This window comes from Aedes albopictus, chromosome 3 (assembly GCF_035046485.1).
Source record: "Aedes albopictus strain Foshan chromosome 3, AalbF5, whole genome shotgun sequence".
Classification (NCBI taxonomy): domain Eukaryota; kingdom Metazoa; phylum Arthropoda; class Insecta; order Diptera; family Culicidae; genus Aedes; species Aedes albopictus.
In genome coordinates, this window is record NC_085138.1 from 141,478,613 (window position 1) to 141,504,477 (window position 25,865).

Below are 25,865 nucleotides of genomic sequence, written 5' to 3' on the forward strand. Positions count from 1 at the left end.
GCTTATGGTCATTTATCACTATTATCTACCTCACCGTTTATAATCATCCGTGCACATAGTTGACTCTCCCATAGCCCTGAAGTGTGGCAATGCATTAGGACATCGATGAGAAGAATATATGTATGGTGAGATGATACATTATGAATAAACTGGCACAAAAAGCGTGAAAATGATCATACCTTGCCTAATGTTTAGCAAAACTTTGGTAAACTGTGTTGTTGAAGAGGCAAGAAATGAATACTGCAACAGCCAAAGTTCTGCCCAAACAGCATCAAATTACAAATTAGGCAAGGAATTATAATACCCATACTTTTTGCGCCATCTCATTGCAAAAGCGGTGAATCTACCATTTCACCAAAGGTATCTGAGCCTTCGATCTCACCATGCAAAAATTCATCTCATTATTACAAATTTTGTTTTTCCCCTATCGTTTCCCAAATATAATGAATTAGATGTCTAATGAAACAGAAATTATTATTGGCTCTTTATTATGGGGATTATCAGCCCGAGGCTGATTCATCCTCTGAGGAAACAGAAATGTCGCACCCCAGAATCCTACTTCAACATATGAATACCATCTTGTACCGACTTTTCGAACCCTCTAAGCAGAATACCCTCTTCGAATGAGTGCAATCGTTTTCGTACCTTTTAATTCCGATCTATTTTGCTTGTCCTTCGACAGATATGCGTATTTCGAATACCACTTGTAATCTTCCTCAGTGTCAGTTATACATTCCGAAAATATCAAAACCATTTGAAATCAGATATAAATTAAAGAATCTTCGAACGAAAGCTAATTTTGAGTTAACCCTTTTCGTGCATTGAGCTCATAATGACCCAGACAGGTTACGCTGAGCGTGTACTGCGTCATCTAATTCCCAAAGAAGGTTAAATGGCAGATGACATACACTTTTCGGGGAAACGGTACATTCGGGGAAATATTTTTCGGGGAAATGATACATTCGGGGAAAAACTTTCGGGGAAACTTCATTCGGGGAACTATTTTTCGGAGAAATGTCGTACAATCCATATAGGTGCAAATTTAAACTAATCAACAACATCTTTATAGTCCCGGCCTTATTAGGCCACAAGTGTGAGACTAAAGAAGAGTAGCTAATTGTCTCGGAGAAACACAAAGTCCACTGCGTCATTGCTCCAGTTAGCGCAGTAATAAGGGCTCCTTTAGCGGTTGGGCTTTTATAAGACCCCTCTAGTCATTCATTTCTAAACACGGTAAGCATAGCCTCATCACACCATTAACTAGAAGTCATCTGTTTAGTGGACTCTAACCACCGGAACAGACGGTATGTAGTGTTGTTATTAGCCAAAGAGTCCGCGACAATACACAGCTATCTGGGTTGATCGAGAAAAGAAGTTAATATAGATGTTCAACTTCATACAGACTCGAACAATTATTAAAACTTGTTGTCCAACTGCGTTAGGGAGAACACAGCTCATGTTAAGCAATTAATTTATTTCCCTTCCAGCTATACCAGTCCGCGCTTTGCCTTCAAATGCTTCAAGTTCTTACGTCTATCTCGGCCGTACTGGCCGAAAAACATTTGAAAATATTAGAAGAAATACAAATACACAAAAAAAAAAATATTTACCTTGGAATGTTGTTGCATTCAGAGAATCAGGCAGGAAAATAGCAACATGGGCTTCAAGCCGTTTGCCATTCAGCTGTTGTAGTGGGTTAAGTACGAATTCCCAAAGGACCTTTTGGAAAAATTCTCTACAAAGTCAACGGAAGCAGGAAAGTTTTTAGAATAGCTCAGGGAGTTTTCGTTTGAACTTTTTTTAGAAACAGCTGGAGGAATACTTCAAATATTCTTTGAAATATCTTCTGGAGAAGCTTTTAAAGGAATTCTCAAAAGTTATACTGAAAAAACTCATTGAGAAGCTTCCAAATGAGGTCCTCAATAAATTAAGTAGAAACTGCTCGAGAAAGAACGGAAGTTTGTAGAAACTGCCGAAGGTTCCGGAATTTCGAGGTTCCGGAAAGATTGGAGCTCATGGAAGAAATTCCAAATATACTCTCAGAGAGAAATTATGGTGGGAGAGAACTCCGTGTATAATATCCGATGGAATTCCTGGACGAATTCTCGATTAAACTTCTCGAGGTGTCTCGAAAAATCTTCTAATGAAATGTACTAAGGAACTTCAGAAGGAATAATCTGATTCCTAGAAAATTCATGTTGGAATTCATTGAATATTTACAGGAGACACAAAACAAATGCCTGGGGGAAACATTAAAGGAACTCATGACGAAATTCTCTAAGGAAGAAGATAACCCGGAGGTATTTACTTTCGAGTTTTTTAGAAACAGCCGAAAGAAGTCCTAAAGGATTTCCAAAGGATCTTTAGAAGAAAAATCTCAGGAAACTTTTTGAAGAACTGTCCAAGATACTTTTTATAGGGGCTCCTATGGAGTTGTCCAAATGATCTCGTTGAGGAATTTCCGAATGAGCTCCCAGAGGATCATTTGCAGGAATTTCTGGAGAAACTTTTGAAGGATGTTGGATGCAAACGGCTTCGCAGTCGTCAAATCCCTGATTAAGCGCATCGACCGCCCGGCCATAAGATTCTTCTGAAGGATTTTCCAAATAACTTAAGCGTTTCAGGAGTTTTAGAAACAATTGCAAGAGAAATTTCCAACAGAGCTTCTTTGGGAATGTCTTGAGTAGAATACGAAGGAGCTCCTGAAAAAAAAAACTTTTAGAGGAATTGCATAAGGATTTCCTGAAGGGTTTCCATAAAATCCCTACAAACTTCTGGAAAAATAGCCAAGTTACTTCAAGGGAGAATTCTGAGGAAATTTCTTGAGTTTAAGTGCCGTTTTTGTCCATTTTGTGCTGAGAACATCAAGAAATTTTTCAGATTTCAAGATTTCGAGAACTTTTTGAAGTTTAATGTTATTATGTTTAGAAAAACTACGATAAATCGGAGAATAATGGAAATTTTGAAGCTCCATATTTTTTGTATGAGAAATTAATTGTTGAAAATCTGTGAGCTTCTTGAAGGTGGTTTTTGTCACTTGTATCTCTTTGCTTCTAATCCCCTCAAATGCACTCCTAGAGCAATTTTCGAGAAATTCATTACTACCTCCTGAAGGAATTTCATAATATCCAAAATATCTTCTGGAGAAGCAATCGAAAGCACTCCTGGATTTCAAAAGGAATTTGTGTTGTGGAGTTCCTACGTGCAAATGAAATTTTAATAGGAATTTCCGAGCTTCTCGAGGAATTTTTGTAGTCACTAATAGAAAAAAAAATGTACATTAATTCATTGAAGGATTTCTTAGGAAAATTCCCGAAGAACTTTCTGTAGGAGTTTTATACGAAGCTTCTGGATGAAATCCTCTGAAGAAGTATTCGATGGAACTTCTGCAGACTTTTTCGGAGAATTTTCAGTAGAATTTCCCTTATGATTTCCTGGATAAATTATCGAAAAAAAAAAACTTTGAAGATATTTAAGAAGGATCTTCTGTGAGCATTTTGGAAGTACTTCCAAATGGATTCCTGGAAAAAAAATCACGAGAAAGAAGTTCTGGAGGAATCCCGAATGAATTCATGAAGGAATTCTTATTGAGCATACCGAAGGAATTATCAAAGAAACTCTTGTTAAAATTTCTGAAATATTTTTTTGAGGAATTCTCAAGGTAACTGTACTGACCGGGCGGACACTGTGACTACTCAGACTCATCAATTCCAATGGCCAAAAAAAACGAATCTCTTCACTAATGCGAACGGTTGCAAATCATGCAATCTACTCGCGTGAAATACTTTACATGACTATAGTTTCGTTTCATTTTGATCATTTGTTTTGAAATAAGGGATATGCATGGGGATATGAGAAATAAAATAAGCGATGATGATGATGGGAGATGAGAGATGAGAGATGATAGTTGAGAGAAGTGATAAAAAAGAGATCATAGATCATGATGATAAGATATGGGAGATGAGAAATCGTGATGACGATTATGATGATGAGAGATAATAGATAAAAGAGTGATAAGAGATGGTGATGTGATGGTGATGATAATGAGAGATGAGAGATAATGATGATGATGAGAGATGAGAAATGAAGGATAAGAGATGAAAGATAATAGATGAGAGCATGGATGACAGATGAGAATCTCTGAGTGAAAGAGATGAAAGATGAGAGATGATTGGAGAGGTGAGAGATAAGAGATCAGCGATGAGAGATGGGCTTGATAGACGGAACCTAATGATGATGATGATGATGAATGATTAGATATGAGAGGTGATAGATGAGAAATGAAAGATGAGAGATTAGAGGCTAGAAATGAGGGATGGAATATGAGTTATGAGAGATAAGCGAAGCAATATTAGAGATAGTGAGGAGAGAGATGAGAGATGAGAGATGAGACATGAGAGATGGGAGATGAGAGATACGAGATGAGAGATGAGAAATAAAAGATCTTCTCACCATCACGATTCATAAAGTAACAATTGGTCAACACTTTGCTTGACCGCGTTTATGTGTTTATTGCTGACAGCCGGCTCAGCACAAAACACATGAGTGCATGTTTATGTTTGACTCTTTTCCTGTTTGCGCATAGGTAGGCAAATAGTTCGAAAGCATTGGGTAGGTTAAGTTTAATCGAAGTAATAAAAATCATTCTAGTATCAACTCCATCCAAAAGTGGTTCTCTCTAGAAAGAACACCACAGTAGAGAGATGAGTGATGAGAAATGATAGATAGGAAGATAAGACATGGATTATGAGAGATGAGAGATAAAAGATGAAAGGTGAAAGATGAGAGATGAGATATGTGATATGAGTGATGAAGGATGAGAGATAAGAGATGAAAAATTAGAGATGGATGATGAAAGATGAGAGGTGAGAGATGAGATATGAAAAATTATAAAGTGAGAGTTGAGAGAATAGAGTTGAGAGATGAGAGGTTCCAGATGAGGGTAAACATGAGTTATGAGAGATGAATGATAAAAGATGAGAAATGAGAAAAATAAGATCAGATGAGAGTTGTGAGATGAAAGATGAGAGGCGATGATGAGATATCAGTGATGAAATATTAGTGATGAGAGATGACTGGTGAGACATGAGAGATACGAGATGAGATATAAGAAATCAGAAATGAGTGATAGGACATGAGAGATGTGGAATGATAGATTAGAGATGAGAAATTGGAATTGATTAGTACGAGTAGCCACAGTGTCCATCCGGACACTACAGTAACTTATGAAGAAATCATCGATGGAACTCCTGTTAGAATGGCTGAAAGATCTCTTGGAGAAATTACCAACAACTGGCTGTCCCATGTGGCACGGTGCACACTTGGGCAAAGACAATGATAGTGCTTGCTGAGCAGTTCATGAATGAAATCGTTTAACACTCTCAGAAAATGATCTGCACAAATTCTTCTAAAAAAAATGGGCCGGCGCCTGAAACAACAGAAGTTGATAAATTTACACTTCGGGTTGCTTAAAGTACTCCCAAAATCAAAAAAATCTTTGCAAAATTATAATTAAACATTGCGTAGTTGCTTTTGAAACTTGACCAAGACTAATCACATGGTCGCGGGTATAGAGAGAGATCGCAAAGTGTTGCGAAAATCTTGTTCAATGAGGTTGATTGGACATACTCGAAGTTGCTGCACCCTGCTTTTGTCCATTTGTTAGCGAAAGTGTAAGAGCAGGATGCAACAACTTCGAGCAGTAAAGCAGCAACTCAGTAGCAAAAAATGTCGAAAATAAATGTTTCCTCAAAATCCAGCATGTTCAACCCTCTGTAACCTTGGCAATTATCAATATTTATGGCTGAAAATGTCACCACTCCATTATCATTATATTGGTAATCTATAGTCAAACTATCAAATGAATTGAAATAATATATTTTGAGTTATATGGGTCTCCAATTAGCCTAGTAGTAAAGGCTATGGATCGCCAATCCGGAGACGCCGGATTCGATTACCGTTCCGGTCTAGAAAATTTTCTTTCAATTAATAACTGTGGAAATGCTCAACGAACACTAAGTTAAAGAGAGGCAGCCCAAGTTCCAGTGGGAACGTCGAGCTATAAAGAAGAAAGAGAAGAAGATATTTTGAGTAATAATAACTTATGTCAAAAAGTCAGTTCTGGACATACTATTTTCGAAAATCCGTAATTTAGAGAAAATTTGAAACGTAGACTTTTAGGGGTCTCCAGTTAGTCTAGTGGTTAAGGCTATGGATCGCCAATCCAGAGACGGCGGGTTCGATTCCCGTTCCGGTCGGGGAAATTTTCTCGACTCCCTGGGCATATATCATTGTCCTTGCCTCACAATATACAAATTCATGCAATGGTTGGCAAAGAAAGCCCTTCAATTAATAACTGTGGAAGTGCTCAAAAGAACACTATATTGAAGAGTGGCAAGTCAAGTTCCAGTGAGAGCCATACAAAAACAGAAGAAGATGACTTTTAGGGAGAGGGTGGCTGTAACCAAAGTCTGCGCTTCATATTAATTTCGAAAATTTAGTATGAACAAAAGTCTACGAGGGGGGAGGGGTGGTGTAGATGGTCGAAAATGAGTCCACATAGTTCATGGACAGCGCCTTAATGAAAATTTCACTGCAGCCTCAGAAAGTATAAGAAATTATGTGGTCAAAATTTGAACTACTCTACCTCGGCTTTTTCTGCACCGGTGTTCCACTGGTGCACCGCTTCTTCAATTTTTCACTAAATTACGGATTTTTAATTTTAGTATGTCTAAAACTGACTTTTTTCACATAAGTTATCATAATTCAAAATATATAGATTCATTTAACTTGAAATTTTGACCAAAGATTATCAATAACCTGATGATAAAATGATAAAATTCTGCCAACAATATTGATAATTGGCAAAGTTACAGGAGATTGAATGTAACGGATTTTAGGAGAAGAATTCGGTCCGGTTGTTTTTTACTACTGAGTGTACCTCGTTGAACAGGACTATTACTAATAAAATACGGCAGACTTCAGTAGGCTGGACACGTAATACGAATGCCGAACAAAAGAATGGCGAAAACAATGTTTAACCGGGAACCAGTTAGTGATCGGCGACTTCATGGACAGCTGCGAACGCGCTGTCTGCAAACGGACAGGCAGATTAGAATTAGAATATGTATTTTGAACTGAAGGAAATTAAATTGGAATATGTATAAGTATAAGTATAAAAACTTACAAATAAGTTGAAAATTTCTTAATTGATAAACACTTATTTTTCCTCAATTTTGCATCTCCATCTTGCAGACGAGAATTTGGACTGGATCGCTTTGTGCCTGCTTCCTTGATCGACGGAATGAAACGCAAGGAACTCCGACGCCTGCTGGGGCATTTTCTCAAGCTGAACTCCCAGATGACGGGCTCTTCGACGAAGATGTTAACGCAATTACAGGTAAGCGCCACCATCCAGTAGGTGGCTACTTTGGCCCGATAATAGGTATAGGCTCTCCCAACCGTTCCTTGGTCGCGCCGGTCGCCAAGAACAAACTTTTCGAATAACGTTAATTCTTGTTTGGCAGTTTGTCTGTTTTGGCACATCAAATTCCACCACCTCAGCAGCAGCAGCAGTTTTTCCACTTCTCGCTAACGGATTTCTGTGTGTTTTTTCTTCTTCTTGTTTTCCCACCGTTTCCATCCAACCAGGCGAAAATTCATTATCTGGATATAATCTCCGGGCTGCCGAGCTACGGTGCGAAATGTTTCAGCACGAATCAGCGAGATGGCGTCGAACGGGTCCTGCTGGTTAGTCCTCGCTTCGGGCTTAGCCAGATAGCCGGGGTGCGGAACACGGTGGTAAGTAAAGGGGGGGGGGGGGAGGAACCGGGGCCTGGTGATGGGGGGATGATATAATTGTTGTTCTACCGCTGATTTTTTGCAAGCCGGATTTATTTCGATGCGGCAACGTGACGTATGTTCGTGACAATCACGGGACGCTGATTTATCGAATCAGCAGAGACTTCCGGATAAATAAATAGATTGGGCAGGATAGTGCGGAAGTGTCGGTATTTATGCGACTGGGTTTTCGATTGTTGAGATTGGCTCTTAGATGTTTTTAGCTTTTATTTTATACTGCTTGGTATAACGTCCCTACTACTATTTAGCTCTTCTATGAATACTTCCACAGTAATTGATTGAAGGCTTTCAAGGAACCAATATCCTATACCAAACAGGATTATCCCTCAAAATCTGGTGTAGAATTCATTAAGCAACAGGCGCTGCAAGTTGTAATCATTACAAGCGTAGAATTCCCAGCAACTTCAAAGTTTCCATCCCACGTCGCTCATCTCCGGCAAACTTTGATCCTAAACTCCGTGTACGCAATCTCGCTTTCCCAACTAGCAACAGGAGATAACGCGTCCCACAGCCCCCTTTTCCGGAATCCCACGCGTCTGTTGCATAAATTCAATCGCACTCTGCACTAACAAGCTCACCGCGCGGCACAGTCGACGTCGTCGTCGTGGACATCATTCGTCTAATAACTCTTCTGTCACATCCCTTGCCATGCCGACCGCCTGCTTGCTTGCATCTCGCTTTGCCGGCATAACTAGAAACTGGAGTACGGCGGCGGCGGTGATAATCCGAAATCCAACATTCTTGCCAGTTGATCCGACCTAGTCGTCGTCGTCCTTTGCTACACGCTCCAGGGCATAATTAAAAGCGAAGCAGTGCAGCAGCTCGCGAAAGACGCGTATAGGGTAACGTGGGGCTGACGTATGACCTTGGATTGATTATTCATTACATCCACAAAAACTACATTTGCTGGAAAACATGAATACTGGAAAATTGAAGGAATAGGGTCTTGTACCATTTGGGCAGGTGTACCTATTTTGGGCACTTGCCTCTATAACTAAGTTAATTTCCAACCGATGGATTTGAAATTTTGTACAGAGTTAGATACTATGCGTACCTAACTCTATACAAAAAATCAAACCAATCGGTTTGAAATTGACTTAGTTATAGCGGCAAGTGCCCAAAATAGGTACACCTGCCATAAATGGTACAAGACCCTATCTGTCGAATTAGGCCCTCTTCAACCGTTCAAAAGTTGCTGGCCTTCAACTGGTGCCCTACTGAATACACTGGAAACTCTCTTTATGTCATTGGCTGGAGAGGTGATGCATTAATTATAAACCGCGTAAAAAGAGAGAATTCTATGCACAAATTAAGTCAGGCTATAATGAGGGAATCTAGTTCACGAGAACAGGTCTTGCTCCTGGGCACTTAAGATTGGGCCAACAAGGTTTCCAGAAAGTTCGCAGAGAGCCCAGAAAAAAGTGGGTTCCAAGGTGCTTCAGGGGCGTTTCGAGCGGTTGTTTCATTGGACTTAATGAGCTTTTTAAATGCGTTCCGTTAACTTTCGTTGTTTTTTAACCCGTAAACACCCGGGACGATCTAATTTTGGTAGAAATGCAATATCTTCTTTGTTTTCAACATTTCACCCCGGATTTTTTTATGGTCAAGGGGAATAGTTGTGCTAAGAAATACATGGTACCTCTCCCCTTTACACTCTCCCCCCTTTTGCTGGGAGCCGAAAATACGTGGCTTTTTTGTATTTTTTATAAATTCTACATGTTTTTGCTCCAATTTCATCGGTTTCGCCAATCATCAATAGTTTTCACTGATCCTTGACATGCAATATATTACTACCCGTCATATTTCGTTGAAGTTTAGATCCCAGAGCTATTCTAAGGCCTTCAAAGTACTCCGAATAACTCAAATCTGCCTGCGTACTGTGTTTTTGATATGCAGCTCTGTAGAAAAATGCCCCGAAAAATGGAATTTCAAATATTCTCGTTTTCGGTGCGTTTCCGGTCGATTTTCTCAATTATTTTTTATTTTTTCGTACGAACACGTCGGAGCCCTGCACGAATGGAACACTGAAAGAATGGTGTAGATCCGTTGGCCCGTTCCCGAGCCTATTCGTGACAAACAAACACCATTCCATTTTTATTTAGATAGATAGATAGATAGATAGATAGATAGATAGATAGATAGATAGATAGATAGATAGATAGATAGATAGATAGATAGATAGATAGATAGATAGATAGATAGATAGATAGATAGATAGATAGATAGATAGATAGATAGATAGATAGATAGATAGATAGATAGATAGATAGATAGATAGATAGATAGATAGATAGATAGATAGATAGATAGATAGATAGATAGATAGATAGATAGATAGATAGATAGATAGATAGATAGATAGATAGATAGATAGATAGATAGATAGATAGATAGATAGATAGATAGATAGATAGATAGATAGATAGATAGATAGATAGATAGATAGATAGATAGATAGATAGATAGATAGATAGATAGATAGATAGATAGATAGATAGATAGATAGATAGATAGATAGATAGATAGATAGATAGATAGATAGATAGATAGATAGATAGATAGATAGATAGATAGATAGATAGATAGATAGATAGATAGATAGATAGATAGATAGATAGATAGATAGATAGATAGATAGATAGATAGATAGATAGATAGATAGATAGATAGATAGATAGATAGATAGATAGATAGATAGATAGATAGATAGATAGATAGATAGATAGATAGATAGATAGATAGATAGATAGATAGATAGATAGATAGATAGATAGATAGATAGATAGATAGATAGATAGATAGATAGATAGATAGATAGATAGATAGATAGATAGATAGATAGATAGATAGATAGATAGATAGATAGATAGATAGATAGATAGATAGATAGATAGATAGATAGATAGATAGATAGATAGATAGATAGATAGATAGATAGATAGATAGATAGATAGATAGATAGATAGATAGATAGATAGATAGATAGATAGATAGATAGATAGATAGATAGATAGATAGATAGATAGATAGATAGATAGATAGATAGATAGATAGATAGATAGATAGATAGATAGATAGATAGATAGATAGATAGATAGATAGATAGATAGATAGATAGATAGATAGATAGATAGATAGATAGATAGATAGATAGATAGATAGATAGATAGATAGATAGATAGATAGATAGATAGATAGATAGATAGATAGATAGATAGATAGATAGATAGATAGATAGATAGATAGATAGATAGATAGATAGATAGATAGATAGATAGATAGATAGATAGATAGATAGATAGATAGATAGATAGATAGATAGATAGATAGATAGATAGATAGATAGATAGATAGATAGATAGATAGATAGATAGATAGATAGATAGATAGATAGATAGATAGATAGATAGATAGATAGATAGATAGATAGATAGATAGATAGATAGATAGATAGATAGATAGATAGATAGATAGATAGATAGATAGATAGATAGATAGATAGATAGATAGATAGATAGATAGATAGATAGATAGATAGATAGATAGATAGATAGATAGATAGATAGATAGATAGATAGATAGATAGATAGATAGATAGATAGATAGATAGATAGATAGATAGATAGATAGATAAATAGATAGATCAAGGGGAATGACATATCCTTTTCTAACCGGAATATCCGCACTTATCCGTTTCTAACCGTCGCTAACCGCGTATAACTTCTGCTCACTTAGCAGCTCGCTTAGCAACGGTTAGCGAGGGTTAGAAACGGATAAATGCGGATATTCCGGTTAGAAAAGGATATGTCATTCCCCTTGAGATAGATAGATAGATAGATAGATAGATAGATAGATAGATAGATAGATAGATAGATAGATAGATAGATAGATAGATTTGGTGATCTAGGTTAACCAAACTATTCTGGCATTAAGACCTTCCAGCTCTACAAGCACTACTCATGTATCTCTTTACTTTATCGATGTAATTCTTTCACGATTACCTCCGTATGTATCTCATAATATTTTGAGTTTTTCTTTGTGTTACTTGTACATCCACTGACATACAAATGATCTTTATGGTATTTTGAAGTGTTGGAAATGGAGTTTCACAGCATTTTCTCGAAAATTTCTACAGGAGCAATGCTGGAATTCCTTCAGGAGTTCCTCAGGAATTACATTAAGAACCTTTCGAAAAATCCTGCAGGAGTTCCTCGGGAATTTCTCCGGAAGTTCCTCAGGAATTTCTTCGAAAATTCCCCGAGGATTCCACGGGAGTCCTCCAAGGATTTCTCCAGGAGTTACCTGAAAACTCCTCAAGGAATTTTTCTCCAGAATTCCTCCAGAAATTTCTCCTGGGATTCCTCCAGGAAGTTTCCCAAGGATTCCTCCTGACATTTTCCTACAAATTTCTCCAGCGATTTCTCTAGACATTCTTCCAGGGATTCCTTAAGGAATATCCCCACGAATTCCTCAATGGATTCCTCCATGGATTCATCTAGGAATTCGGGTATTCCTCCTTCACGAACTCATCCAAGATTTCCTCCAACAACTAATCCAGGGATTTCCTCAGGAATAACTCAAGGAATTCTTCCAGAAATTCCTCCAGGGATTCCTCCAGAGTTTCCTCCAGAAATTCCCCCAGAAATTCATCCGGCAATTCCTTCAAGAAATCCTCTTGGAATTCCTCTTATATTATCTCCAGGAACTCCCCCAAGAATTCCTTAAGGAATTCCTCCAAGACATCTGCCAAGAATTCTTCCAAAAATCCCTCCAGGAATTCCAGAAACTCCTACTGAACCTTCCCCTAGAATTTCACTAGAAAATTCTCTGAGATTTCTCCAAGAATCCCTTCATGAGTTTCGCCTGGAATACCTCCTAAGATTTTTTCAAGAAATTTCTTCAAGAATTCATTCAAAAAATCATCCAGAAATTATTTTATGAATACCTTCTAGATACTTTAGGAAACCTCCAGAAATTCCCCAAGAAAATACTCCTGGGACAACTCCAGGGATTCCTCCGAGAATTCCTTCAGGGATTTCTCTAGGAACTTCTCCAAGACTTCTTCCAAGAATTTCTCAAGGACATACTCCAAAAAATCCTCAAAAATTGTCTCCATAAATTCCTCCGGGATTTTTTCCAAGAATTTCTCCAGATATTCCTCCAAGAATCCGTCCACAAATTTTCCCAGAAATTCTTTCGAGAATTTCGACAGGAACTCTAATAAGAATTTCTCCAAGACCTGCTTCAATACTTTTGTCAAAAATTCCTCCAAGAATGCCTCCATGAATTTGGCCCGGGATTCCCTTATAAATTTCTCTAGGAATACCTCCACGGATTTTCCAATAAATACCTTCAGAAATCCTTCAGAAATTCCTCCAGAAATGCCTACAGGATTACCCCCAGGAATTGCTCCGAGAATTCGTCCAGGCATTCCTCCAAGACATCCGCCAACAATCCCTTCCAGATTTCCCTTCCATGAATTCTTTCAGGAATCCAAGAATCCCTCCAGGATTTTTTCCAGGAATTCCTTGAAGATTTTTTTCAGGAATTCCCCCAAAGATACTTCCAGAAATTTCTTGAAGAATTTCTTGAACAAATATCTGGAGAAACGCCTGAAGGAATTCCTGGAGTACTTTTTGCAAGAATTCATGTAGGAATTTCTCAAGGATTTTTTAAAGAATTTCCCAGGGAAATTCTTAGAGGAATTCCTAAAGGATTTCCATGAACTGCTGGATGAATTTTCAAATTTTATTTTTTGGAGGAATTCCTGAATTAATGGAGTAATTCATGCGAGGAATTCCTAAACGGGAACTGAAGGAACTTCTGAAGCCTACAGCAATTCTTGTAAGAATTTCTGCAGTTATTTCTGGAGAAATTCCTGGAATATTTCTTGGAGGAGTCCCTGGGGTTTTTCCCTGAACAATTAATAGACGATATCCCGTAGAAATTCCAAGAGGAATTCGAAGAGTAATTCCTGGAGTTGTTCCTGAAGGAACTCATGGAGTATTTGCTGGAGGCATGTCTGGGATATATCCTGGAGTATGTTTAGGAAGAATTCCTAGAGGAATCCCTGCAGGATTGACTGATGGAATTCCTGGAAGAATTTCAGGAGAAATCCCTGTGAGGAATTTCGGGAAGAACCCCTGTTGGAATTGCTGGAGGTATTCCAGGATAAAATTGTGGGGAAATTCCTGGAGAAACCCCTGGAAGAATTTCTGCAGGACACCGTGGAGGAATTTCTGAAGGAATCCCTTGATGAACTCATACATAAACTAGCAGATATTCATGGAGATATTCCTGCAGGGATTTCCTGATCGCTTTCGGTGTTCGGTTGAATTGCGTTTGGACCATTTTGACGAACTGTTTCTCCACTACTTCGGACTTCTTTTTCATGAAGCACACAGTATCTGCTATGCATTCGCTCCCTTTTGGATCAGCTTGCTTACGCACAGCTGGTTCATCTCTAGTCCGGGAACAAACAGAACTTCCGATAGCGTTGCAGCTGTTTGATCTCCACATTCAACGACACTCTGCTGCATTGTTCCAGATCCAACACCTTGAGCTTTCGCTTCTTTTTCATTTGCAAGGAATACACTTTGACGCTTTGACCCATACTTGGCTAGATACTATCAAAGAATCTCCGGTCGCAGCAAACATGCGAAGAAGCTTCGGAATCCACAATTCACTCTTTCTTCTGATCTCGGTGTTATCCAGAACGGTTGCTCCTTCTTCGGCTTTTCGACAGGTTTCTGATACTTCCTACCAAATTTCGAGTCTTGATAGGCATAGCAGTCCTTCTACTCGTGTCCTAGTTTTCAGCAGTTGTGACAAGTCAATCTCTTCATGGTGTTGACTTTCAGGGCCGATTCTCCATCGCGCAGCTTGCCTTTGACGTAATCCATTTTCAGCTTGTCATCCTTCAGGATCAGCCATGCCGTTCGCACATGCTCGTAAACGCATCGGTAAACTTCGCAATAAAATTGCTACTTGGACGTTCTCTCTTAGATCCTTCCCGGCACTTTGTAGCCTTGAGAACAACTCCTCCAGGTCACAGATGTGAGCTAGGATGCGAGCTTCAATATCACCACCTCCCGCCAGCTTTTTATCGCAAACATGACAAATCAGGGCCACTCTTGAACACATCGTAGTTTTTTGATGTTGACTCTGGAGTCGCTCCCAGGTTTTCCTGGCCGTTCTTGAGATCCTAATCAACGGTAGTTGTCCTAGAACTCGTGACTTCAGCCGGAGGATTCTCTGCAACGTATTTTCAAAGGTCTTTTTGTACTAACAGCAACTCAGCTTCAATACTACATTGTGAGTAGTTTCCGTTGTATAGCTTCTCGATTCCCAGCTTGGTATTCATTTTCAAAAAAAAAATCTTCTTCTTGAAAAACGTCAAGCCTTTTCGCACCTAGTCTACTGGACTCATAACCTCCCAGAGAGCTAGGAAGTAAAACCCGTGTAGCTACCCAGACAACCAGTAATCGTATAAGATGTTGCATAAGATGATAAAATGGAGGCCATATGCGTGCATGCCTGCATTTTAGGCGCATGTAAAATGTACGCATATCGCCTCCACTTTAACATCTTATGCAACATCTTATACGATCACTGGTTGACTGGGTAGTGTAACGATCAGTGTAGGAATGAGGTCATCAAAAGCAATTGGAATGATTATAAATTATCTAAGCTACCACTTCTAACAAAAAGCCTGGTAACGCTTCTGATACCCGCTGAAAATCTCAGGAACTTCCTGAAATGCATCTGAAATCCCCCTCAACCCCTCTCAAATTCCATGTAACGATGCGGCTGCAGAGACCCTCCAAAGCCACCGAAAACGTACCTGCAACGCCTCTAAAACCCGTCGACAATGCACCTGAAATCCCACGAAGCCCCTTTGGATCCTAAGAAACGCCCTTAAGACCCGTTTAAACGCCACTCTGAAACCTCTTTTTTTCTACTTCTCCAAGCAATGTGGACATAATCTGCTCAACAGACACCCGAACGACCTAGGTCCAGATGGTTGTGGGGTCACGGACCGTCTCCTACAGGCAAAGCAGAATACAGGACTATACACCCCGACCCACTAAACACTAAACCCATTCCATTCCAGGCGTCCCGAAAAGCTAAGAAGAGTGGGCCTGAAAAGGCCGGCCCGTTCCTGATCGAAGGAAACAGGGGATTGCGACCATTGTTAGGCCCTCAGCAAGCGCAAAGTAGGGTGGTTAATGGGGAGCCCCTCTTGGACCACAGTTGAGCGGAAGAGAAAGAAAAAAAACCGCTAGATGTGCAGGGGCATAGGGAAAACCTAGGAGGCGTATAGGAGAGTAGGTGCCATGCACGAGAAGGGCGACGCCCTCGTCATCAAGACTAAACGGTTCAAACACCCGGAAGTCTTAAAGACGATGAAGAGCGACGCCAAACCCGTACAGTATCGACTACAACAATAGCAGACATCGAGCAGAAAAAAGGCATCATACTTAAAGAGAAGATATTTAGGGAGGCGCCTCTCCGTGCGTGTGATACGAACAACCTAGGCTCATCCACCCTAGAAATTGGAGACCATCGGCGTACTGTAGGACTCAAACGATTGCGGACCTGCTCCGCGCCTGCCTACGGGCGGGCTGGTTGGCGGATGCAGCGAATATGAACTGAGGAAGAATGAAACAATGGGCACCACTGCCAAAGTCGTTCTGAAGACTGAGATAAGGGCAAGCACAAAGGTCCTAATTTGAAGGTCTCTGTCTGTAATGGCCAAGACAAAAGGTGTAATTGCTCCTGCAGAACACTGTCCAGAGGTGCTGGAGAGGATCATCGAGGGCTCTTTCCGCGTCATGATCCGAGTCCTTGACTTACTTTCGTAAGGCCGCATGGCGACTGCAGTCAACTGTAGCTGGTGATAAGGGGAGGGGCACCGATGAGAAACTTGCAGGAATTGCAAAATCTATTAGCATAGATAAGGCCCCAGGTCTGGGCGGAGTTCCGAACCAGGCCTTAAAAGTAGTTATTGCAGTCAGAGGCTTCCAGGATGTTCAGATCTTCTTCTATTTAAAATACCTGTACGAGGGAGTCTTCATAGAGTTGTTGAAAACAGATACAATACAGTTATTCATGTAACAAGTTGCAAAATGATGATTTTTACTGCACGAGTCGTAACGAGGCTTGCCGAGTGATTATTTTTCTCATTATTGCAAAAATATTTTATTGTCACCACAAAAATATCGCAAAAAACATTTGGTCCCCACTTCACTCTAGGTTTCACTCAACTTTCTCCAGCACCTCGTGTAAATCCGAGGACTAATATTTAATGAGAATTTACGACTCGTGCTCGTTCTTGACGACAAACGCACCACCGCCACGATAACGACGAAGACTTACGCTGCAGGCGGTCTGACGCGCACAACGGTGCTCGTACATACAGAGATTTTCAACGCCACCGCACCTCACAGTTTCCTCAAGAAACCTACTATACCTACACCAGCGTTTCTCAAACTATGGGTTGCGACCCACTGGTGGGTCGCGGGCTGATTTTTGGTGGGTCGCGAAGTCTCTATTAACTTATGTAGAATGTTATTGCTAGCCATTTTCTAATTTGCAAATCCATTTCGAGAACAATTATTTCTAGAATTTCGGTTCTCCTTGATTTTATTTAAAGTTTTGTATTATAAGTCATGTCTGGAGTATATTGAATATTGAAACTACGGTCTGCATTTGGATAATGATTCTTTAACTACGAGTTTCTAATTGGAAGTTTTACGATTAGGCTAAAATTTTAGATTATACTTGAAAAAAAAAATTAGTTCAAAATGTAGCTTGAAGTTAGTATTTTCTGTTAGATTTACACGCCAGTTACAGCAGTCAAAATATTTAAAAAAATAGAATTTAGAAAAATTATCAAATTTATAAGGTACACCGGGGCAAGATGAAACAGCGGGTTAACATGATGTTTTCTAATGATAATAAACAGTTTGATCGTCATAACGCATAGTTTTCGATTCAAACAATCTTTTAACGAAGGATAAATTACCAAATTGTATTGAAATCAGTTTCAAAACTTCGTGTTTCCACTTGCCCCGGTGTACCTTATAAGAAACCTTACCTTTACCGAACATCAGTAAAGGCTGATAATCTGAATTTTAACGGAACAACTGAAAAGTGATTTCATTAAAAATGGAAATAAAAAAGTGTATGAAGAATATCATTAAAAATGTCAAGAGTACTCAGCTGACCATCCAGCAGTACTTTAATTCTAAAAACTACTTGATGTTCCCAGTCGCTGAGAATATCTATCACATTTTCAATCGATATTTTTTTATGTCTTTATTTATGAGATTTTCAGCCCGAGGCTGGTTCATCTCAGTCAATCGATATATATTTAATTTTAAAGTAGATTTCAAAGTGCTGCAGAAGTATAAAATTATAATTCTATCTGGAGCCAGACAGGTAAAATATATTTGAAACTTGGAATCTTATTTTTGGAATCTCAATTTTTTCAGACTAAGGTTAACTGATGCTGCAGACTTGGGCACATTCACCTTTCATAGATTTTTCAAAAAAAAAAAACAAAAAAGCACAATAAATAAACAAAAAAAGCCTGTTTTTCAGTATGAGGACTACGTTACGTTAGATTATCACAACCTATGGAAGTGATAAAATGTATTTATTTAAAAAGGCAGACCAAATTTGCAAATAAATATTTATTTTAAAAATATTCGTGCTGGTGGGTCGCCAAATTCTTAGGAAATCAAAAGTGGGTCGCAAGCTAGAAAAGTTTGAGAACCCCTGACCTACACCGTTCGCGTTTCCAAAAGTCTTGAAACTCTCGATTGGAGTCGCTGCCGAGGAGAGATGTGAAAAGTGATTTCCCATTTGGCAAAACCCAATTAAAATATTCTTTAGCTAAACGGAGGCTTCTGCATCCAGCTGGCGCAGTCGAACTTCTTCGTCCAAGCAACGACGATGCAACTTTTCTCCGAGTGAACGATAGTGAGGGGTGGAAATGAGATGCTAATCTCAGATCCGTCAATTACCAACCAACCCAACGACGACGGTTCTGCGAGAGCGATTCTAATTGGGTCATTCCACGCCAAGTGACCGACCGCTTGCAATCGACCATCACGGATTTGAACCAAATTTGGCTGAAACATTTGTTTAGATGGAAAAAGAAAAAATCCAAATTTTGGTGCCGATCGGATCACCCCTCGGCCCGTGGCAGCACCCCTCGTTTTGGCCGATATGAAAATTATCCTCTCTTTCTTTTATTTTTATCATTGAAACGATTGCACCTACACATTTTCGACCTTCGGCTTTTTTAAAGGAAATCGTTCAGGGAATCCTGAAAAAATATTATTTTTTTGGTACAGTGTTGCCAGATATCATATTTTTCAATTTTAAAACTAAAAGTCGATTTTTCTCAAAATACGTATATTTTGATTTTAAAAATTTTGATTCCATCGTGTTTATCAGACGTTTTTCTATCGAAAAAGCTTAACTCCCCAAAGTAATTTGCGTCGTTCCTGAGATATCGTGTTTTTAAGAAAAAATATTCATTTTTTTCATATAAAGTATCATATAAAATCAGGTGCAGTTTATGAATTCCGTAAAAAAAAACATTGTTCGATGCCATATAATCACATTTTGTGCTGATTTGAACAATATCGAGTATAAAAAGGATTAAAAAAATTGTGACAGTGTTGCCAGTTTACGACAATGTACAGGTTATTCTGAAAATGCGCACCATGTGTGTTGCAAGATGTGTGAACAGGATAAAAACAATACACATCTTCTCTAACGACCCTGCTGTTGACCTTTTCTTCACAGACAAACAGACGTAACACCTAGAAAATTTTTCGCGAAAATCCATCGCCTAGTTCACACTAGGTGAAACGTCTAACGCTTAGAAAAATGATGTGCGCACCTCTGGTTGTGAAAGCTACAACTATAAAGGTTTAAAAAGATCGTTAAAACCGTGGTCGTTGGTTTTTTTTCCAATGTTACGTCTGTTTGTCTGTGTTTACTTGTTTATGGTCCTATCTGACAAAATGACCCGATAATTGACAGTTATTGTTAGTTTGATAGTTAGCAATAAAAAAATTGGTTTATTGGAAAAGATGAGGATAAATTGTTAAAATATAAAATGTATCTATTGTGAAATGCATTTCAATTGTCATTTTATTCATTTCAACGATGTTGTAGATGGAAGTGTTGCCACACATGTCATTTTTATTGTAAACATCTAATTTACACAAAAGCTTTCGTAAATAGATAAAACCAAATAAAAATAAATGATTTCTGTTTTTATACATAACGAGCACATTTGGCAACACTGCATGAGTATGAGCATAGATGGCAACACAATTCATAATTGCTACTCCATGGTTAATCGCAGCGAACGGTTGTCGCTTTAGTTTGTGTGTTTGCTTATCAGCGACGACAGCAGCCACTTCGATCACTCACCAGCATTCTTCACCATTCGCCATTCATTCATTCGCTTGCGATCAAAACTGCGACGAACGGCAACGAATATCCATGTCAAGCAACTTGCGCATGGCTATCCACTGGTGATGGGGTTACGTGCTTGATCACGACAATCCGTTTGCTGCATCTTTCTCGATTCGATTCAGCAAAAAGGAGTGAATATGAATGGAGTGAGGCGAATATACCGATCCTTAATATGATACTATCAGTGAATCAAAATTCAACCATTGCGCAACAATAATGACTATGTCGCAACCTGTATTTGTTGCGACAAAACAACCCATGCGACATAAGTTTGTCCCAACTTGAAAATAATGGGATTAACATCGTACACCACGAGTTTAGAGATTTTTAAGCCTTGCATTGCGATTTTCAAACGGTAACTTCGAGTCGGTAAAAACTGCAACTCTGGTGAAGCTCTATCATCAAACAGTTTCGACTTTGGGTTAGTAATAATTGATTATTCACGAGTTGAAAAGTACGCAACAAATTCAGCTTCCGTTTTGTCTGCAACAACAAAATTCGAGATCATGTCATTATCTGTCACCAGTAGGGATAAAGACTAATCGTCGCACCTTCCTTGTTGCTTGTTTTGTGTCTCTTTCGTCTGACAATTCTCTTCACTGGATACTATACATTGTCGATCTGGGAGTCATCTATAATTGGCTTCTTTAGCGGTGTTGAGATAATTCCATATTCAGAATCTGCATGCAAAACTGAGCCGAGATCCAAATTTTCATGAAATTTGGTGCCCGGGAACCTATTTAAAAATCAGTTTGAAGTTTGTATGGGAGCGATTTGTCGAATAACCCCTCGTCGCATTTTGTACTGGGCGGAGCTGTCAAGCAGTTGCCCAGCTGTCAAAAGGTGATTTCGGAAAGTCTCTTCGAAAGCGATTTTAAGTACCAAAATGAAGTTCTAAAAATCTGAAAAAAATCATGGTGGTTCAGAAAAACGTGCTCTTTCGTATAAAATCAAAAAATCATTACATTTTTCTTAATTTAAAAACCCAATTGATCGAAAAAAAAAGCCTAAGAAAAGTAGGCTCTAGGGAGCAAACGCCACTAATCCATTTCACTCAGAAATTTTTGTTCATTCTTCGCCACGAAGAACAAACAAAAACTCATACCATATGCAATCACATCAATAGACAACACAATACCCAACACTGTTCTTCACTTCTCTGCCTGGGTCAATAAAAGACATGATCTATTATTCGGCAATCCAGTAAGAGTAAACGCAATACCCGCACCTATTGTTTGCGTTTCCGCTAAATACTAGCATACTTGGCAACACTGCCGTAAAAATCAATCAAAAGATATTTTTACAGGGATTTTTATAAGGAGTTGGACCTTCGAATATAAACTAAAAATACTGAAGTCTGAGCTACCAGTTGCGCGACGATGCGTAGTATCTAATATTATCTAATTCCAAAGGATATCATACTTTATATTTTATCATATTCCATATTATCAGGTTCAGCTTCTGAAATTAGCTGTGGGTCATTGAATGTAGTTATATCGAAATTACATTTTCAGCACTGTTGCTTATAAATACACTCATCAAATGTTTTCCTGAATATATTTTACGTCGATGTTGCCAAATGTACTAAACCTAAATAAAAAAAATACTTTTGGCTTGTTAATTAGATTTTATACTAATGTTCTAGTAAAATTAAGATTTCTACAATAAATATTACATATTTGGCAGCACTTCTGTTCAGATAATGTTAAAATATATGAAATTTGTTTAAAATTGATGATCTCAATCTCAGATACATTTTTTTAGTTCAACAGGTTATGCTAGTCCATTACGATGGACTCATAATTGATGAACTGGCAACACTGTAACATTTTTTTAATCCTTTTTATACTCGATATTGTTCAAATCAGCACAAAACGTGATTATATGGCATCGAACAATGTTTTTTACGGAATTTATAAACTGCACCTGATTTTATATGATACTTTATATGATAAAAAAAAATGAATATTTTTTCCTAAAAACGCTATATCTCAGGAACGACGCAAATTACTTTGGGGAGTTAAGCTTTTTCGATAGAAAAACGTATGATAAACACGATGGAATCAAAATTTTTAAAATCAAAATATACGTATTTTGAGAAAAATCGATATTTAGTTTTAAAATTGAAAAATATGATATCTGGCAACACTGTACCAAACAAATAATATTTTTTCTGGATTCCCTAAACGATTTCCTTTAAAAAAGCCGAAGGTCGAAAATGTGTAAGTGCAATCGTTTCAATGATAAAAATAAAAGAAAGAGAGGATAATTTTCATATCGGCCAAAACGAGGGGTGCTGCCACGGGCCGAGGGGTGATCCGATCGGCACCAAAATTTGGGTTTTTTCTTTTTCCATCTAAACAAATGTTTCAACCAAATTCAAATCCGTGATGGTCGGTTGCAAGTTTTCACATTTTCTCGGTCACTTCATATGGAATGACCCATTGCAGTCTAGGGAGGTACCTACACAGTACACGCTCTAGTGCTGGTGTCTAAATTCATTGGATCGCATCCGAAAAGACTAATGTTGTTTTCGAAGTTTTTAATGACCGAGAAAGTTTGGAACAAATGGAGGGTGTGAATTTTGGAGCCGGATGTTTGAAGGTGCATATTGAAGTTTGATAATTGAAAATTGATTGAACGGCACTGGAAAATGTGTTGTGCAAAGTGATGCGTTCACTTCTCAGTCGATCATGTGCAAGCTGAAATATCGCAGTGCCGGGCACACACATTTACTGGATTTCGTAAAAATCTTCCAGAGCGATGAAATGAGAGGATGAGCGAAACGATCGGCGGGGGTGTGCGCCGCTACAAAAGTCGCACTGAAGACCGAGATAAGAGCAAGAAAAAAGACCTGCTTTGAGGATCTCTGCCAGAGTGCCAAAGCGAACCCGTGGGGTGGTGCCTACAGGATCGTTATGGCCAAGACGATAGGTGTGAGGGCTCCTACAGAGCAATCTCCAGAGATGTTGGAGGGGATCATTCTAGGACTTTTTCCACGTCATGATCCTAGTCCTTGGCCTCCTTTCGTAGGACAGCCGGGAACTGGAGCTGGCGATGAGGAGAGGGTCACCGATGTGGAACTTACGGAGATAGCAAAGTCCCTTAGCGTAGGTAAGGCCACAGGTCCGGACGGAGTTTCGAACCTGGCCTTAAAAGTAGCTATTGCAGAGACTCCCGAGATGTTCAGGTCTGCTATGCTGAAATGCCTGAACGAGGGAGTTTTCCCAGAAGTATGGAAGGGGAAGAGCCTGGTTCTATTGCCAAAGGCCGATGCGCTCTTGCGTCTGGGGATACCGGAGTACCTGTACAAGATTCTCGGAAGTTACTTTTAGAATCGTGTACTAGTCTACGACACGGAGGTGGGTCGCAAGTGCTTTCACATAACCTCAGGAGTCCCGCAAGGTTCCATCCTGGGTCCGATGTTATGGAATGTCATGTACGACGAGGTGTTGAGGTTAGAGTACCCAGTGGGAGTGGAGATTGTCGGATTTGCCGACGATATTACGCTCGAAGTCTACGGTGAAACTATCGAGGAGGTGAAGTTGACTACCGACCACTCGCTCAAGGTTGTGGAGGCGTGGATGAGGTCCAGGAAACTGGAGCTGGCTCACCACAAGACAGAGGTGACGGTTGTTAACAACCTGAAGTCGGAGCAGCAGACGGAGATCAGTGTAGGTGGGTGTACTATCCTGTCAAAGCGCTCCGTCAAACACTTGGGCGTGATGATCGACGCTAAGCTTACCTTCGGTAGCCACGTCAACTATGCCTGTAAAAGAGCCTCCACAGCTATTGCTCACTGTCCCGGATGATGTCCAATAGCTCTGCGGTGTACGCCAGTAAGCGCAAGCTTCTGGCTAGGTCGCTACGTCCATACTTAGGTATGACGGCCCGACGTGGGGCACTGCGCTAAGTACAGAAAGCTACCGTTGTAAGCTAGAAAGTACTTACAGGCTTATATGCCTGAGGGTTGCGAGTGCGTACCGTACCGTGTCACACGACGCTCTCTGCGTCATTACTGGTATGGTGCCTATTGGCATCCTTATCAGTGAGGGCAAGAAGTGTTTCGAAATGCGCGGCACAAGAGGCATAGGCAGGACTGCCAGGATGGCCTCTATGGTCAAATGGCAGCGCGCATGGGACAGTTCCACCGAAGGAAGGTAGACCCATATAGGTTAATACCGAGGGTAGATAGTTGGATTAATAGGCGCGATGGGGAAGTTACATTCCACCCGACACAGGTCCTTTCAGGCCATGGTTTCTTCCGACAGTATCTACACCGTTTCGGGCATGCGGATTCTTCCGAATGCCCAGTGGGCAATGGTTTAGAGGAAACGGCGGAACACGTTTTGTTGGTGTGCCCGCGTTTTCTCACAATGCGTGACCGCATGCTTGCCACATGCGGGGAGGACACAACTCCGGACAATCTTGTCTAGAGGATGTGTAGGGATGAGTTTGGCTGAGACGCCGTTTCAACGGCTATTACACACATCGTCTGGGAGCTACTGAGGAGGTGGCGCGTGAACTCGGAGAATGACTAGTTCAGATGCGGTACAAGAGGTGGTCCAGGGGTTCGGAGTCGGCTTCGTAGGTCATACCGGTGCCCTGCGGTTGAGATCGACCCTTACAGCGATTAAGTGCTAGTCCGTTGTCTAGTGTCGTGCTTCCTTCAAAGAGCAAATAGCTCACTGGAAGCATTGTCCCGGTAGCGTTGCTGTCGTGGCGTCGGTCTACTGGGTTGGATCCGAGCCCGTGGTTGGAAAGAGGTTCCCGGTAAGGGCCGGGGCAGGTGGAGACCCTGCTGTCAGCAGTCATCTGGTGCATCTGATAGGGCCTAAGGGAAGGGTAGTGATACCCTTCCTTTGCGGGCAGGTCAGGTCGGGTTGCATGTGAGCATCAATTATTGATGTCTTCAAAACAGTGGGGCACGGTCGCGGGATAGACCCTGCCCACCTTCCGAGGGCAAAGGGAATGGTGAGGACTACTCGGGAAACTGGCCAAGCGCCGGCATGGTACCGTGATGGACTCTTCAAAGCGAGTCATCGATGTTCGTTGTTGCAGGCTACGCAGCCAGCAAAACCTTGAGGGTGCGATGTGCACTAGTCCCTCTCTGAAGCAATGCTTTCTTGGTGGTTCCGGAGAGACGAAAGGTTTGGCGATCATAGGAAAGTTGTTTATCGGGTTGAATAGTCCTGGCTTTAACTTTTGTTGTAGAAGACGACCTTAACCCCACACTACCCGAATCTGCCTGTTCGGGTGTCGGTTGAGCAGATTCTCTATGGTTTAGAAGGAAAAAAAGAGCCGTTTTGAAGAATAAGCATGAAAGTATGTTACATACTGGCAGTCCCCGGCGAGATTCGAATAAACAGTGAACTATCCCGAAACTCTTACGCAGTTATACACAGCGCCCATGTTGCCTTGAGTATTCTCGTCGGAAAAGCCGTTTTCGTTCATGATTTTCTATAGTTCTACCCGATCGATACTGTCGTTTGCCACTTCAAATT

General features: G+C 39.9%; 1 protein-coding gene across 3 annotated transcripts in view; it reads left to right on the forward strand.

The window, feature by feature from the left end:
- Positions 1-25,865, forward strand: part of LOC109408473 (uncharacterized) — an 810,302-nt gene that overhangs the window by 773,992 nt on the left and 10,445 nt on the right. For all 3 annotated transcript variants that reach the window (XM_062861101.1, XM_062861099.1, XM_062861100.1), the window contains 2 exons: positions 7,255-7,399; positions 7,651-7,800. In XM_062861101.1, coding sequence (XP_062717085.1) covers positions 7,255-7,399; positions 7,651-7,800 — 295 coding nt within the window. The remainder of the gene's footprint in view (positions 1-7,254; positions 7,400-7,650; positions 7,801-25,865) is intronic.